The sequence below is a fragment of the Artemia sp. Qi Xiang Cuo genome, chromosome 12 (assembly GCF_049724085.1).
Source record: "Artemia sp. Qi Xiang Cuo chromosome 12, ASM4972408v1, whole genome shotgun sequence".
Taxonomy (NCBI): domain Eukaryota; kingdom Metazoa; phylum Arthropoda; class Branchiopoda; order Anostraca; family Artemiidae; genus Artemia; species Artemia sp. Qi Xiang Cuo.
The window spans coordinates 61681218-61697828 of record NC_142805.1 but is presented as its reverse complement, the minus strand read 5'-3'; the positions used below and the strand labels follow the sequence as shown (position 1 = coordinate 61697828).

Below are 16611 nucleotides of genomic sequence, written 5' to 3'. Positions count from 1 at the left end.
AAAAAAAGTGAAAACATTTAAACATATTTTGTTTTTAGTAAAGCGCAAATTATTTTCTGGTCTTGAGAAACATGGGGGTTATCAGCCCTGCCAATGTTAATTTTTGCTCGTTTCGAGTTTGACTCCGCTATTTATTCTAATTTCTGTTCATTTCGAGTTTCATTTATTTATTGATAGTGATTTATGGTAGTTTTACGCTTGGATGATTACTTGAATTCATTTCTGTCCTTTTTTGGCTTAATGAAGCTCTTTATTTTTCTTTGAAAAGCTTGTTTTGTGGAAACAGTTTTTTTGGACAAAGTCATTTTCATGAAAAAAAAGTAATATTTTATATCTTTTCGTTTTTTTTTATAGGAATACTTAGTTTGGCATAATTGTGGGGGTTTTACATGCCCAATATCCCTAAAGACATAGTTGCTGACCGTTCTACTATGCTGAACAAAATAGTTTTCTCAAAATTTTGACTAGATGTGTTTGGAAAATAATCTTGCCATAACCAACCAGTATGAAAAGGAAGTCACCAGCTGGCTTGCGCGCTTCTCGGGACAGCGCTGTGTTGTTCCCATATCCCTGGAAAAGATCAAAATCATGGTCAAAAAGGCACTTTCCAAATGAAAAAATGGGACTAATGGTGACGGTCTCCCAACAAAATATTTCAAGCACTTACCAGAAAGTTTCTATTCCCTCCTTTAGCTTATCTTCCAGATGTGTATCACCGGGGGTTTTTTACCAAAAATTTTCCTGACAGGAGTCATCACTTCTATCGCCAAGAAAGGAAAAGATCCCAATGACTGTAAATCTTACAGACCCATAACAGTCTCTTGCATCCTGAGCAAAGTGTTTGAGTATGTGATCTTCTCCGAGCTGGATACTGGAGATTTCGGAAATAATCAACTTGGATTCCAGAAAGGTCTCGGTTGTCCAGAGGCTCATCGCCTTCTTGCTAACGTACTTGTGGACTCAGAGAGAAACAAGTCGCCTCTCAATATGTTTACTATAGATATTTCAAAAGCGTTCGACAGCGTCAACCACATGCGAGCATAGTGAAAACATTGAAATTCTGGTACGAAAATTCAATAGTTTCTGCCAAATGGAAAGATAGAACATCAGATCCCGCCAAAATCAATAGAGGCTTGAGGCAAGGGAGCGTTCTTAGTCCTCTCAGTTTCAAACATGCGATTTCCAAGATCCTGGACCAGATCTCGCCCTCCCTTTTACTTCACAGTACCGACCTGTTTTACCTTGCATACGCTGACGACGTCCTTCTGTTCAGTAGATCGAAAGCTGACTTACAAGATAACCTGAGTCGACTCCACAGTGACTTTCTTTCTATCGGGCTCTCTATTAATATAGAGAAGTGCGAGTTTTTAACCTTCAACGCACCTAAAAGGGGATCTGGGACCTTCGGCAATCATGCAGTCCCTGCAGTGTCTGACTACGATATCTGGGTATCATGATTGCAGAAACGATCGGTAAAACTAGGCAATCCATCGTCAAGCAAACAACCACCGCCATTAAACGTGCTTACGGGTCTGTAGTGCCGAATCGCGGACGCTACTCTAGAAAATATCTAGCCTCAATTTATAGTTCAGCTTGCCAGCCACACGTAATCTACCTTGCCAGTGTATCCTATGTGCTCACAGTGAGAGACTGTGAAAAAATCCGAAAGTGCTACTATAAGTATGCAAAGTTTTTACTGTATATATCCAAGCGATACCGGAATTCTCGACTGGAAAAATATGGACTTCCGGAGCCATCCAAGCAATGGTCGACCATTCGGGACAATTCAGTGTTCAAAGTCAGATTGATGAGACGTCGTTTTTCATCTGCATTTGTTTGAGTTTCTTATCTTTATTTTTTTTTTTTAAAGTTGGTTTCCTTTTTCTTTTTTGTTGTGCTCCACTATAATCTTTTTGTAGATGGTGGGTAATTAAATTATTATTATTATTATTATTATTGCTTTGTCAACTTTTTCAAAGTTCACATGCTCATAGTTTGTTTTGATTTAGTTCAACGTCCGCCTAAATATTTCTTATATTTGATTACTGAAGACAGAGTTGTATTCTCTTTGGACTATTGGATACAAAATGGGTGTATCACAATTTTAATCGAATGCGTTTGGGGAAAAAAGGATATCAAGGAGCGGGGGGGGGTATTTTCTCTCCATCACACTTGACTTTTAAAATAGAACTAGAAGTATGCATTTTCAATCAAATGAGTCTCCTCTAAAGTTTACAAGACCACCTCTTCATAAAAACCTTACATCCCCCCGGGGCATAACTTACAACTCTTATCCCCATTCTTTTGGGGTTGTGTCAACCCCAAAGGCCGTGTTATGAGATCTTTTGACTACTTTTGAACAAACGGCTATCTTAAAATGTCTATCGGATATATTGGGGGAAAAATATGACGTGGGGGGGTATAGCTGCCCTCCGATAAGTTTGACTCTTAAAAATGGTCCTTCAACTTCCAATTTCTAATCCAAAGAGCCCCCTCTGAAGTTAATACGACCACCATTCCCATAAAAACCTTAAATGCCCTCGGGGCTTACCGTACAACTCTTGCCCTGAGGACTGTGAGGGGGTTCTCATCCTCAAAGACATAAATTTTGGACTTTTAAACTACGTCAAACAAAATAACTATCTCGAAATTTTGACAGGAAGTGTTTGGGGAAATGATGGGCGCGGGGGGATGGTTACCACTATTAAAGAAGATACTAGCCCTTTCAATTACCAACCGACTGAGCCCTTTTCGAAGTTTCTACGACAACAAATGACCATCTTAAAATTTCTATTACATGCGTTTCTAGAAAATACGACGTGTGTTTGTGTGGCGGGGGGCCTATTTGCCTTCTGATCACTTTGACTCTTAAAAAGAGTACTACAACTTCTGATTACCAATCCAATGAGCCCTCTTTGAAGTTTATGCGACCACCATTTCTATAAAAAAAACATATGTCTCCAGGGCGTAACTTACAACGCTTCACCTGGGGGCTATATTGGGGGGGGGGGTTGTCCTCAAAGATGTAATTTCTGGACCCTTCAACTACACTGAACAAAATGGCTATCTCAAAAATTATGATTGAATGTGTTTGGAGAAATTATTGGTGTATGGGGGGGGGAGCTGCATGACCTCCAATCACTTTTGACTTTTAAAAAGACCAGTAGAACTTCGGATTACCAGTCAAATGAGCCCCTTCGGAGGTTTATACGACCACCCTTTCTTTCAAAAACCTTATATCCCCACAGGGCATAACTTACAACCCTTGCTCTGAGGGTTGTGTGTGTGTGTGTGGGGGGGGGGATTGTCATTCTCAAAGTCATAATTTCCAAACCTTAAGACTACACTGAACAAAAGGGCCATCTCAAAAATTTTGATTGGATGTGTCTGGGGAAGTGATGGACGTGGGGGAGGGGGAGCTGGTTGCCCTCCATGAGCTCTTTTGAAGTTCCTATGGCATTTCTTCCTATAAGAAGTTCCCTGGTCTAAAAATAACAATTTATTATGCCCACATCGCTCTTTACTTAGGCAGCGCTATAGCGCTGCCAATGATATTTTGTCTTGAAATTTCAATTACAGATCAGTGAAATTGCCGATTAGACCAGGTAAGCCCCCCCCCCCCTAAAATTCAGTCTATGGGTGCCCATGCGCACAGCCTGGGAGAAGGGAGGGGTGCATTCGATTTTTTTTCTGAACCGCGGGGTGTTACATAATAGTCGTAGCATCCATGTTACAATGTTCGATATTTCCCAAAAAAGGAGGATAGACTGTCAAAAATCCTCTCTGTGCAGATATCCAGTACTACTTCGTGGCCTCTTGGGGCTTAAACTAGTTTTTATTAATCTATGATGCTTCCAAATGATGTACTCCTAGTAGGTGCATCCGCAGGATTTGTTTCGGGGGGGGGGGGGGCTAAAAAAATAGCACACAAAATGTACGAAAAGCAGAAAAAATTGAGCATATGAAAAATAATTGGAGTGATTCTGAAAATGTCAGGAATATAGGGGGGATCTGTCCGAAGGCTCCCTCTCGTGTGAATGGTTCTTATACCTAAAATTTAATGCTCTCATCGATATCCCGCAGTTTTTCGATATTCTGGGATATTTGCCAAATAGTCTTTTTTTTTTTTTCATCACTTAAGTCTTTCTCCAAACCCCAAAAGCGTTTCGGTATATGTGCCTGGTGCTTTATATTCATAGACAATTTTTTTTTATAGAAGTCTTCCCATTCTACTTATAAATAGGGCTTGGATGCTCAAGTGATTTAAATGTAAATTCCCAAAATTTTGATTTCTGGCATATGCTGCTGGAAGCATCGATTTTCAAAAGCCACAAAAGTTGTACCTCCTCGGTACAATGAATATTTTGCGATTTTTTCCCACCTGAAATGTGTATGGGCTCCGTACTGGCAAAAAAAAATAATAAAATTCCGGTTAAATATAGAAACTTACTCCTAGCCTTGGTTTACTCAGACCATTGAGCCGTGTTCTTTGCCTGGGGCATATTTTTTATGTTTGAAATCTAGAAATATTTGAGCATTTATTAATAAAGATCTCATGATGTAATTTGTCTACCCCGGCATTTAATCTTTTAGGAATTTAGTATCAAAAGGAAATTGTTCACATTTTCACAATTATGAAAGAAGCTACTAATTTCGTCAATATCTTGGGGGGGGGGCAAAGTTAGATCCAATGTTTCCGAACAAAAACGACAGTGAGAACTGAAAAATCAGCCATATAGTACCATAAAGGTTAAGATGTACTAAAGAAAACTGACCCGTTTCTGTGGATGCTTAAAATATACAGGCTTATCTTAGTTCAAACCGAGGCCTTGGGGGGGGGGGCAAACTGGGGTCTGGGAGGGGAAATTGGCCCCTGTCCCATAGCGAATTACGCCCCTGATATCTAACACTTGATTTTGCTCTAAAATATATTACCAAAACGAAAGTAATTTGTAAAAAAAAAACAACAACTAGGAAAGTGTAAAGAATTCTAATATTTTTTATCACAATCCTCGATGAAAATTCTTATATATATATATATATATATATATATATATATATATATATATATATATATATATATATATATATATATATATATATATATATATATATATATTATTTGCTTCTATCGATGCTTTCATCTGTACGTAGTATTTCTTGCTTTTATCTATGATTTTTTAAGAATAAAATTAACACAAGTTTTTTATTTTACTGTCGAAAATGAAAAGAAGAATTGATGCAATAATTTTTTTTTCAGTGTCGAAATAATTTTTGTTGTTGTTGTCAGATTCCAAAAAAAAATATTAGTGAAAAAGTAAATATAAAAAATAAACAAATAAAAGATAATTAATTAAATAAAAATAAATGAAAAATAAATACAAAAGATACTAAGTATATAAAGTATCGGATAATATTTAAACAGTGTCATATTTTTTTAGGAGAAGGGACAGAGTTCGAGACGCCAATAATCATGGAGGCTTACACACCCCTTGTTAAGTAATCAACAATATCTCTTTCTGATGTATATTATTGCCCTGTCAAGACACCCCAAAACCTACTCCTGGCTGTAACACATTCTTCAGATTTTCATAGGGGAGACTTTGTTTTTTACCTAAATTAAGGATTGGGTTATCCTCTATTTCTTTTCTATGTGCATTTAAGAGGACAACATACAGAAGCATAATTTTTTTCAAAGCATTTTGACATGAATCTAGTATAGTTTAGCAACGTAATAGTATATGAATATAGGAATATATAGGAATTTAGAAATTTAGTGTAGGAGTATAGAAATAACCAGTATAGGAATATTATATATATTCTGTTATGATAGCACCAGTGTTTCTGAAACAGCAATTTTCTAACTTTTCATGAGCTTATGGACAAATGATTATCTGTGTCTATAACGTCATAGTTACATATATATGCATAACCCTAATAAAATTGTCTGATGGGTTCTGGAGGTAAAAACGACAATATTTCCGAGTGTTTTGATTTACCTTGTATAAATATCCCTTTATATTGCTATTTGTTTTCTCTCTCTCTCTCTCCTTCCTCTTTCCCCCCTTTTTTTCTCGTTCTCTTTTTCCTTCTTTCTCTCTTTCTCTTTTTTTTGATAACTTTTTTAGAGTGTCATTATATGCAATAAAGTTCTTATGATTTTAACACATAATTTCCTTTTAGCCCCGAGATGAAAATGAGCCAAGGAATCCATACTTGAATAAAGAATCGGCCCAAGCCTATAGAAGACATATGATGAAAGAAAAAATAGTGAAAAGGCCTGGTGAAGTTGATACAGAGAAGGACCCAGAAAAGGCGCGAGACAGAATTCGTAAAGAAAAAGAGAAGCTAAAGGCCAAGTATAAAGCAACTTTAAAAAAGTTGTCATATAAAGAAAAGAAGTTGAAAGAAAGAAAGATGAGACAGAAAATAAAACAAGAAGAAATGGCCAAAAGAAGGGCAATGCAATCTGAGGAGCTTCGAAAGCGTATAAGAGAAAAATTAGAATCTTCTGTCTATGGAACTGCTGAACAGTCAAAGCTAGACGACAAAGAAGAAATTGAACCAAGCGTTGATAATGAAATGCCAGAAATACCGAGTCCAGTCGAAGCAAAAGTAGACAATAACGAAAGTGTGAAAATTGAAGAAACAGAAATAATGAGTGAAACACCTAAAGAGGAACTAGTAGAAGAAACAAAAGAAGTGAATATCTTAACTGAAGAAACTAAAGATGTTCCTGAAATTGTTCAAGAAGAAAAGCCAGAACCAGAGTTGTCTGACGTCAAAACTGTCGACCTTCCGGTTGTAGAGGATGCTCCTGAAAACACTCAACCAATAAAGGAAGAAACAGAACCACAAAAGCATAAAAAGGAAAGGCTTGACTTTGAAAATGAAAAAGGGAAAAGGATTAAAGAAGAATTTCGTAAAAATATATCTAATTTGGTTATTTCAACATTGAATCCATTTATGAGGTCAGATGCTAAATATGCAAGGATAACTTCTAGTGACGATTTCAAACATCTTGCAAGAAAGGTTTGAATTTTTTTGTATTTATTTGCGGTCGCAGATATAGTTAAAACAGTATAGTCCCTATATAGTTAAAACAATGGAGTTTTGATACCGAAATTGCTCAAAAGATGCTCATATATGGACTTGTCCGCACTATTGATTCAATAGTATTTTGATTCGATAATTCAAGCGTAACGCGGGGTCAGTAATTGTATTATAGGTATACTTTGTATGATAAGTATACTCATATAATCGTCATTGTCATATTACCTGACGGAATGATTACAGAGATAGTCGTACCTGTTCGCCGTGGAGTAAGGCAAGGTACCCCTACATCCCCAATCGCGTTTAATTAACCGTATTCAGGACGCACAGTCTCAAGCAGTTTCCACTTGTATTTTAGAAGGGATTGGTGTATATGTTATTGCTTATGCGGATGATGTCTTCAACCCCAGTCAAACGGTCTTGGCGATTGAGAATTTTTTTTTTTTGAGTAGAGAATATTCAAATATAAATCTCAAGTTTAACGCTGAAGAGTCAGAAACTGTAGCTAAACTAGCTACAACTGTATAACGCATATGCGCATATGCGCTTCCAAACTTTTTGTACCTTGCGTTTTTTTGGTGTACCTTCTTGGCAACGGAAGCAACATGACTCTGGTGATTTTACTGCCGATATGCTAAGTATCTCCTCGGCCTCCCACCTTGCGCAAGTAATTCTTGGGCCAATAGGAGATATGGTAATATAGACCCTAATGTTGCCCTTAGCAGATGCATTGAAGCTTATAATAAACGAATCAATGGACACCCATGCATTGGCGCCCATAAGCTGATTTTTGGGGGTTGGGTAGATGGTCTAATCGGCACTTCCAATGCTGTATAATAGAAATCTCAAAGCAAAAATATAAAATATAAGGCAGCATAATTCAGCCAGGGGAGGGGGGCTGGAGCCCCCTCTTCCCCCCATATCGGTGCCCATGCACCCATGGTATTTCCTTTTCAAACAGTATATTTATTGTGTTTCTTTTTTTTTCATTTTTTTTGGTGCTATTCTCGTGCTTGTGCAATTATTTGTGCAATTATTTTTCTTATGTGTACAGTATCCCCTCCCCCCCGTAAACCTAAGTTTTTCCGGCACCTCTTATTCAAATTATCAAATTTGTTTTTTCTGTTGTCCCCCTCTTTCTGAAAATAAGTAATTCCGTAAGGCTGCAATGCAAAATTCCCAACCCCTTTGCTAAATTTTGTCAAAAGATATCATATAGATCTTGTTTGACTAAGTGTTTTTGGTTTATTATCTTTTCTTTTGTATCTATTTTGGGTCTATGAAAATTGTGAAACACTGGAGGCGTGATATAAACTCTAGTCTAAATAAGTTGTGTAGCCCACGTTCATAGACTCTGAACGGTTTAATGATTGGCTGTTTTTCCATATCGTTTTTAGTATTTTAAGACACAAGCAACTTTTTTCTTCAAAATCTAGTATGTCCCCTTTTTGAATCACCAAAATAGTTATAATATTAAAGACAAAAAAATAGTGTAATTATGATATTTTTATTACAAGAATATTTTGATTTAATAACAATAAAATATAATATAATGTATAAAATTTATATATATATATATATATATATATATATATATATATATATATATATATATATATATATATATATATATATATATATATATATATATACTACTACTACTACTAACAACTCATTGCAGCACCAATCCGCCTGAGGCCAACACAGCTACGCACGCTCCTCCTCCACCCCAATCTATTCAAAGCCTCCTTTTTACACCCGCCCACGAAGCTCCCATTTCCTTTAAATCTTTCTTTATGACGTCCTCCCACCCCAGACGGGGACGACCTGCTTTCCGTTAATATATATATATATATATATATATATATATATATATATATATATATATATATATATATATATAATATTTCCCTGTTACTTATTCTTGTTAGTATTGTCCTTATTTTTGTTTTCATAGCTCCCTCATTTTAGTTCCTTTCCAGTTTTTTTTAATACTTGTTCAGGGATATAATCAGTAATGGTCTGAATTTAATTGTTCCTTCGTCTTATAAATTGCTTTATTTTACTATCTAATTTGTATGTTACAAGATAAATTCAAAAGTTTGTAAATAAATTATGATTAAGTACATAATTCATTATATTATGTATATACTTAATTATAACTTAAATTGCAATTATATATGTAATTAAATTTTAATAATCAATTTATAAAATAACAGTCAATTAATATTATTAAACTAATATATAATTTGAAATTAAAATGCTACAAGGTAAATTTATATTATATTACAAGATAAATTAAAATTGAACCTTGCTAAAAACTAAGCAGTCAGCTGTAAAACTAATATAGCCAGCAGAAATCCTATATTCGGCTTTACATTTAGGACTCGCTAAAAAAGGGGTTAGAATGCTCAATTTTTTTTTCCTTAGGCCATGAAAACACGCACTTATCTAGTACCAGATCAAACAAGTCTGCAGGGATTAAAGAGAGGACAGCTCACAAAAATAGTGATAAAATGGCGAAAATATATAAAAGTTGTTAAGGAGAAAATGGCTAAAATCATTACAATTTGGAAAGTAGGGAAAGGACTTATCATCTCATTCGTATGTATTCTTCGATCTGAATACACCGCTGAAAAGTTAGAATTGTCGTAGAACTTTTCTTTAAAAGTCAATTTTTCTTTTAATAAAAAAGTTGAAAAAATCGTGAAGTAGTGAGTTGAAATGTATGCACAAGATTCGAAAGAGAAGAGAAATGTAATGAAAGAATTAAATGAAAAAAAGAATAGATTTGCTGTCGTCGAAAAATCTAAAGTATTCTATACCTTGACTCATTTCACGGATTAAAAATTACAAGGAACTGGGAAGTGAATTTTAGGAAGTGGCATCCTTAAATATTCTAAGAACAAAGCACTCCCATACTATATGAGAAGCCAAATCTTGTTTTCTGGTTTTCCAGAAACGGAGCTCTATTTTTCCCCATTATTTTAGTGTTCAAGAATGTCGTTGGTTCCCTAACCTTTTCCATTTGGAATGGTATTCCCTTTTATATGGGAGCGCCTTTCTTATAGTAGTTGGTTTCTATATATCTCTATGTTTATATATATATATATATATATATATATATATATATATATATATATATATATATATATATATATATATATATATATATATATATATATATATATAGTATATATTTTTCATTTAGAATGGAAAGGCTCTATGTTTTCCATTTGGAATGGAAATCCCTTTTATATGCGGCTTTTCATAGTAGTTGGTTTCTATATGGCTACGTTTCCTTGTCTATGGTTCCGTTCTGAATATGTTTACGGTTACATTTAAGTTCAAATCTATGACAACTTTTTATATTCATAACATTGCAATACATATCACCGCATAAACTTTTTTGTTCTTTTATGGGCCCATTTCTGTCCCGTTTTGTGGGGACCAGTTTTTTTTTCTGTTTTTCCTTCTGCATTTGGGTTCCCATAATCCACAGACTCTAATTTAAGTTTCGAGCTTAACGGGGCAACATTTTTTCATGGAGCCCTTTTTCTCAGGGGGGGGGGGGGGGTTATCCCTGAAAAGTTTTCCTATACATTAGGTTTCTCTTGACAGAAGGATTTGTGACTGACAGCTTCATACTCAGGGACAGAGAGTACCGAAATCTAGACAATATTTTTCGTGAGAAAAATATGAAAAGTGAAAACAATAAAACATGAACGGCTTTTCCATCAGATGACCTATACATTATTGTCATTATGAATATTGTCTTCTTTTCTTGACTGTTTAGCTTATAGAGCTCATCTAATTTTGTTTCTAAACGATTTTTCTCTTCTAAATATTATATGTCTTTTGTTACTTATTTTGGAAAACGAGCATTAGAAAAGTGTTAAATATTATAGAAAAGCAAAATTATTAGTAAAAGTAATTATAAGTAATCCTTCCTTGTAATCTATGCCCAATAGGGATGCATCGGAAAGTGAAAGCGGCCACACTCACTCATTAGAAGGGTACCTCATATTTTAAAGTACGAGGATATCTATCAGCCCAAGGTCAAAATAAGCCAATATCTCCTTTGCTGATCAAAAATACTTAGTCTGATATTTCTGCCTCTGTGAACTAACCTATTTTTGTTGCCATAGTAAAGGACGTTCCTTCGGAAGTGTGTCGGAACTTCAAACATCTATTCCGAAGTGAGTAAACTGACTATGAACTACAGCTCTCTTCCAACGAATGGATTATTTAAAAAAAAAAATACTGAAAGTAAGGAGCGACATTAAAACTTAAAACAAACAAAATTATTCCATATATGAAAGGGGCGGCCCCCTCCTCAACGCCTTGCTCTTTACGCTAAAGTTTGTTATTGTTTTAAAAAATAAAGTTGTAAGACAGAGTCAAACTTTAGCGTAAAGAGCGAGGCGTTGAGGAAGGGACTGCCCCTTTTAACGTAAAGAGCGAGGTATTGACTAGGGGGCGAACCCAGTCATATACGTAACAATCTCTGTTCGTTTTAAGTTTTGTTGTTACTCCTTACTTTTAGTTGAAAAACTTTTTTTTTTTAATTTAATTTCTGATCGTTTTTTCAAATAATGCCGGGAAATCTGGCGCCCCCCTTCATAGCAATGTTCCTTTCCCCATGGAAAGATCCTCCCACATAACCCCCGACCCCTCCCTCCACTACCAGAAAAAAATCCCCCTGGCAATGTCTGTATACTTGAATAACCAATACTACTGTATGTAAACATTGGACAGAGTTCATAACTTGCAGCCCTTCCGCTCGGGGACATTGGGAGATTAAGTCATTCTCAAAGATATAGTTACTATATTTTTGACCATGCTGAACAAAATGGCTATCTCAAAATTTTGATTGGATGACTTTGGGAAAAATGAGCGTAGGAGGGGGCCTAGTTGCCCTCCATTTTTTGGTCACTTAAAAAGGTCAATAGAACTTTTAATTTTCATTCGAATGAGCTCTCCTCCGATATTCTAGGACCACTGGGTCAATACAATCACCCCTGGGGGAAAGAAGAAAACAAAACAAAAAAAACAAATAAACACGCATCCGTGATCTTTCTTCTGGCAAACAAATACGAAATTCCACAGTTTTGCAGATAGGAACTTGAAACTTCTACATGATGGATCTCTGCTATGCTGAATCGGATGTTGTGATTTTCATTAAGATTCTATGACTTTTAAGGGTTGTTTTCCCCTTATTTTGGAAATAAGGCCAAATTGTCTCATGCTCGTAACTTTTGATGGATAAGACTAAACTTGATAAACCTTGTATATTTGAAATCAACATAAAAATTCAATTCAAGATTCAATGTAAATATTGGTATCAAGATTCCGTTTTTTAGAGTTTCGGTTACTATTGAGCCGGGTCGCTCCTTAGTTACAGCTCGTTACCACGAACTGTGATAATCGTCATGCGATCAAAATAACCCGCGAGCTCCTCAGTTTAAAAAAAGGCTCAGCCAGATATTTTTGGCCTGCATGAAATTGTACGGTTTTATTGGTGTAGGCTAGTTAAGAACGTTTATGTAGAGGTAGGTGAAACGGTAATCAAAAAACACATTCTGAATGTTTAATTGAACGGTCAAATAATGTTCATGTGTAGTTAGGTGAAGCGGAACTTGAAAAACGTATTTATCACGATCTAAACCGCAATTTTGCAATGAAAGGTGCCACAACACTGCGGCAACTGGCAAGTAGAAGACTGAAATGCCCGTTTTCTGTTATTTTGCTTGTGAGAACATCATTGATTACTTGTCGGTATCAAAATCATTAGGTAAAGTAAGCGAAACTATGGATTTTTTTTAGAGAAGAGAGAAAAAATGGAGAAACCAAAGATAATGCAATTTTAGTTTAATAATATTTAGTAAGAAGATACACTATTCTTGCAGCCTTTCGGTCACTAAGCTGAAGGAGGGGAGGACACAGTGTTTGCTACACATTTTTTTTATTAGTAATGTGAAAAATGTTTTATAATTTTGAAGTACTGAATAATCGTATCTTGTTATAAAACAGTTGCTTTAAGCAAGGAAATCAACAGGAAAAAATGAAAACTGGAGACCCATTATCGGTGTTAGGGAACCTCAGTTTAATGCTTTGCGTTTTAGATAAGGGGCCTCAGCCGGGGGCTTTATAAATACTTGCTTTTATTGAACAAAAAAAAAACTGTATCTAAAGATTCTTAGATTCAGAGTCTTAGACCAGCCTTTTTGGTTTTGCAGAAATTCTGATTAGGCGTACTGACCATTGTTCTCATTGTACGGAAATGTTGGTGGGGGGAGGGGTAAATATCCCGTCCCTCAGTTGATCTCACTGGCACTAACCTCCTTAATCTACGTCTCTTCTTTTTCTACTTCCACTCCACTGTGTGACGCTTTTTTTTCTTTTTTAAATTAACCATTCACAGTTACTCTATAAAAGATAAAAGTTCGCTGAACTGGTATAATCCACAATTGGATCTATAATTTTACTGGCCAAAATTGATGGAACCAAAATATTCCTCCATGCTAAAAGAAAAAGTTTTTAAAGAGCATAAAAAAATGTCTCGCCTGTTTCAAAGTGTCCTTCCTCCAAAAGGGAACCTCTTATCAAGTGTCACCCATTACCACCTCACTTGCCTCATTGATTTTTTTTTTTATTAAGCTGACATGACTAGTGGTAACTAAAATCACCATTTTGTTTAGAAACATAAATTAATTATAATCGATTTATAGATTATAATTTATAATAGATAATTATATTTTATAATCGATTTATAAATCGATTTAGCTTTGAACATAAATCGATTTATAGATCAATTCATAATTCATATTGATCGAAAAGCTTTGAATACAGAAAAGGTCGATTTACAAATACGTCTTTGCTAATACAAAGCACATTACTATTTGCATTTCGGTTTAGTTTTCTTTATCTTCGCTAAAAGACTTATAACGAAACAAGTTCATGGGTAATCGAATAAAGTGCGTTAGCAAACACTTCTCAGGCTCGTTTGAATCTAATGGGTAGTGCTGTGGATTGATCTCGACTGCCGCAGAGCCGACGGGGAGGGGAATCTGTCGGATAAATTCCTGCGAAAGATCTGCGTATATCCTATGCGCCATAAATGGAGGAATTTCTGTGGTTTTAATAGAGATTATTTTTTCATCCTATGCGCCATAAATGGAGGAACTTCTGTGGTTTTATTTTTTTTCTCATTGGTACAAGTTTCATATCAGTACTATGAAACTTTAGATGTAGGTTTGAATTTTTATAAGTAAAATATTTTCCTTTTTGTGTTTTTTTATGCGTTTAAGTGGAAAATTTTGTGAGTGTGTTTGAGATTTGTAAAATATTTTTTCAAGGCAGGTCTGCAAGGCTTACACAAGGCTTATGAATGTTGTTGCAACCACATAGCATAATATAAAAAATTGAATTGAAGGGATGTTGTTGCACTTCAAGTGGAGTATGATAGTGATTAACAAATACCGGTGCCACTACCAATGGCAGCACAGCGTTGCCCAGAATGAGGCGTAGCAAGGGTATTATTGCCCGGGGACAATGTTGGTTTTTGGCCTCCCCCTTTTGAAGACATCAAAAGATCATATTATTGACGAAAAACCTCAGTTAGGTACCCCCCTCAGTCCCCCCTTATCCCTCTGGCTTTGCCACTGTGCCCAGCAGGTCTTCAAAAAAAGGTTAGTTTGATTGGATTTATTAAAATCTGGATTTAATTAAAGATCTAAATGTACTTACGTGTCATAGCGACCACAGTTTGTTCTTGATCTGTAATGAAACTAGTTTTCTGAGTCCACCCGGAGATAATCAGATAAAATACTATGTAGGTATATTTTGATTAAATATTTGATATATAGAGATGGTTAGGTTAAGTATTTAATATAATGCGTTCTGGGAGGCCTGCTTGCCATAATTCTCTGTTGTATTTTCCATAATTTTGTTGCTAAAGTGTTATATTTTCATCATAATTTGGTATGTTTTATCAAAAGTAACCTAACTTCGCCTCTTTGGTGTGGTCGCTATAACACGTAAGTACCGATTTAAGTTTCATTGGATTCAATATGAAATTGATTTAATATAGACAGATTCTTTTGTGATAAAATATTGTTTTATTATACATCAGAAGATCATAGTATTGACGTATGCCACTCCTCCCCCTTTTCCCCCACTCCATCCCCCTATTTCCCCCACTCCATCCCCATGGCTTCACCACTGTGCCCAGCAGGTCTTCGAAAAAGGGTTAGTTTGAATTGATGTATTAATATCTGGATTTGATTAAAGATTTAGGTTTCTTTGGATTCAATATGAAATTGAGTTAATATCTTTTGTGATTCTTTTGTGATGAAATATTATTTTATTGAATTTTCTTTTCAGTTCACTCACTTTGTTATGCAGAAGGAGTTGAAACATTGCAGAACCGTTGACGATTATGTTTGTAGTGATCTTGTGAAGCAAAAGGCCAAAGATTTTATTAGAAAATATATGAAGAAATTTGGACCTGTCTACAAAAAAGGGTTAGATGAGGACTTGAAAATTTGATTAAATTTATTTTCTGTTTCTTTTCTCTTTCGTCCTTCTTTTGTAATTATAGTTTTTTTTTATAAACTCAAAATTATGTGTTGCATAGTCTATTATTGGGTTTTTCCTCAATCTTCTAACTTACGATGAAGCTGCAAAAGGACGGTATGATTTTAATTACCATAATTCGCACCTCAGTGCGAAACAATATCCAGTAATAATTCATATATTTTGAATTAAAATCAAGTATTTTGCAGTAGGCATCAAGACATGGCTAATTGTGGAAAAAGCCAAGACAGATAGTCCGAGTAATTGAAAGACAAATCTGGGATAAGCTCTTCTAGGATTGTATAAAAATTATATCATTTCATGTTGATAGATAAGCCTATCTATCATCCATCCATAGGTCATTCCTAGGGCAGAACTAAGGTAGATTGTGACAGATTTAAGGGATTAAAGATTGGATTGATTTTGCATTGTCGCGTGACGGAAAATATCCACTGGACTTTTATATATATATATATATATATATATATATATATATATATATATATATATATATATATATATATATATATATATATATATATATATATATATATATATATATAGATAGTACCGGGAGCCCGGTAGCTTCGCCGCCGGGCCCCGGCACGCGATAGGCTTCTATATAGATTCACACTGTCGCTTGTCGTCTAAACGCAGACAATTTTGTTCAGGTAATGGGACAAAAACTTCTTTTTCTTCCAACAATTTATCTATTCCATATCTTTGATTTTCAAAGGTATGGTAGGCATTGATGTATGGTAGGCATTGATGACCTTATCCCTGTCAAAATCTCAAACCCAATCATCATAGCTATCATTTTCAATTTTGACACGTTTTGATTCTCGCTGTCCAGGTTGATTTTCATTGACTCGATCACATGTTCAGTGTCGCTTGTCTTCTAACCGCGTTTGTCTTTGCTATTCATTTTTGACCTGCTGACATGCTAGGTTTCGCATGTCTTTTCATTTTTATTTTTGACAC

At 35.2% G+C, this 16611-nt stretch overlaps 1 protein-coding gene across 1 annotated transcript; it reads left to right on the top strand.

Annotated features, from left to right (window-relative positions):
• The first annotated feature begins 1453 nt into the window (after positions 1–1453).
• Positions 1454–15679, top strand: LOC148946374 (uncharacterized). The gene is made up of 3 exons (XM_089097681.1): positions 1454–1798; positions 6184–7032; positions 15439–15679. Exons 1-3 carry the CDS (start codon positions 1454–1456, stop codon positions 15601–15603), a joined length of 1359 nt encoding a protein of 452 aa, XP_088953807.1. The 3' UTR covers positions 15604–15679.
• Positions 15680–16611: the final 932 nt, after the last annotated feature.

Bases quoted from the DNA above. Each gene is read 5' to 3' on its own strand.
- LOC148946374 (XM_089097681.1), top strand. From the start codon at position 1,454: ATGATTGCAGAAACGATCGGTAAAACTAGGCAATCCATCGTCAAGCAA. The intron at 1,799-6,183 runs GTCAGATTGATG...ATTTCCTTTTAG, and splicing joins GGGACAATTCAGTGTTCAAA to CCCCGAGATGAAAATGAGCC. The intron at 7,033-15,438 runs GTTTGAATTTTT...TTTTCTTTTCAG, and splicing joins TCAAACATCTTGCAAGAAAG to TTCACTCACTTTGTTATGCA.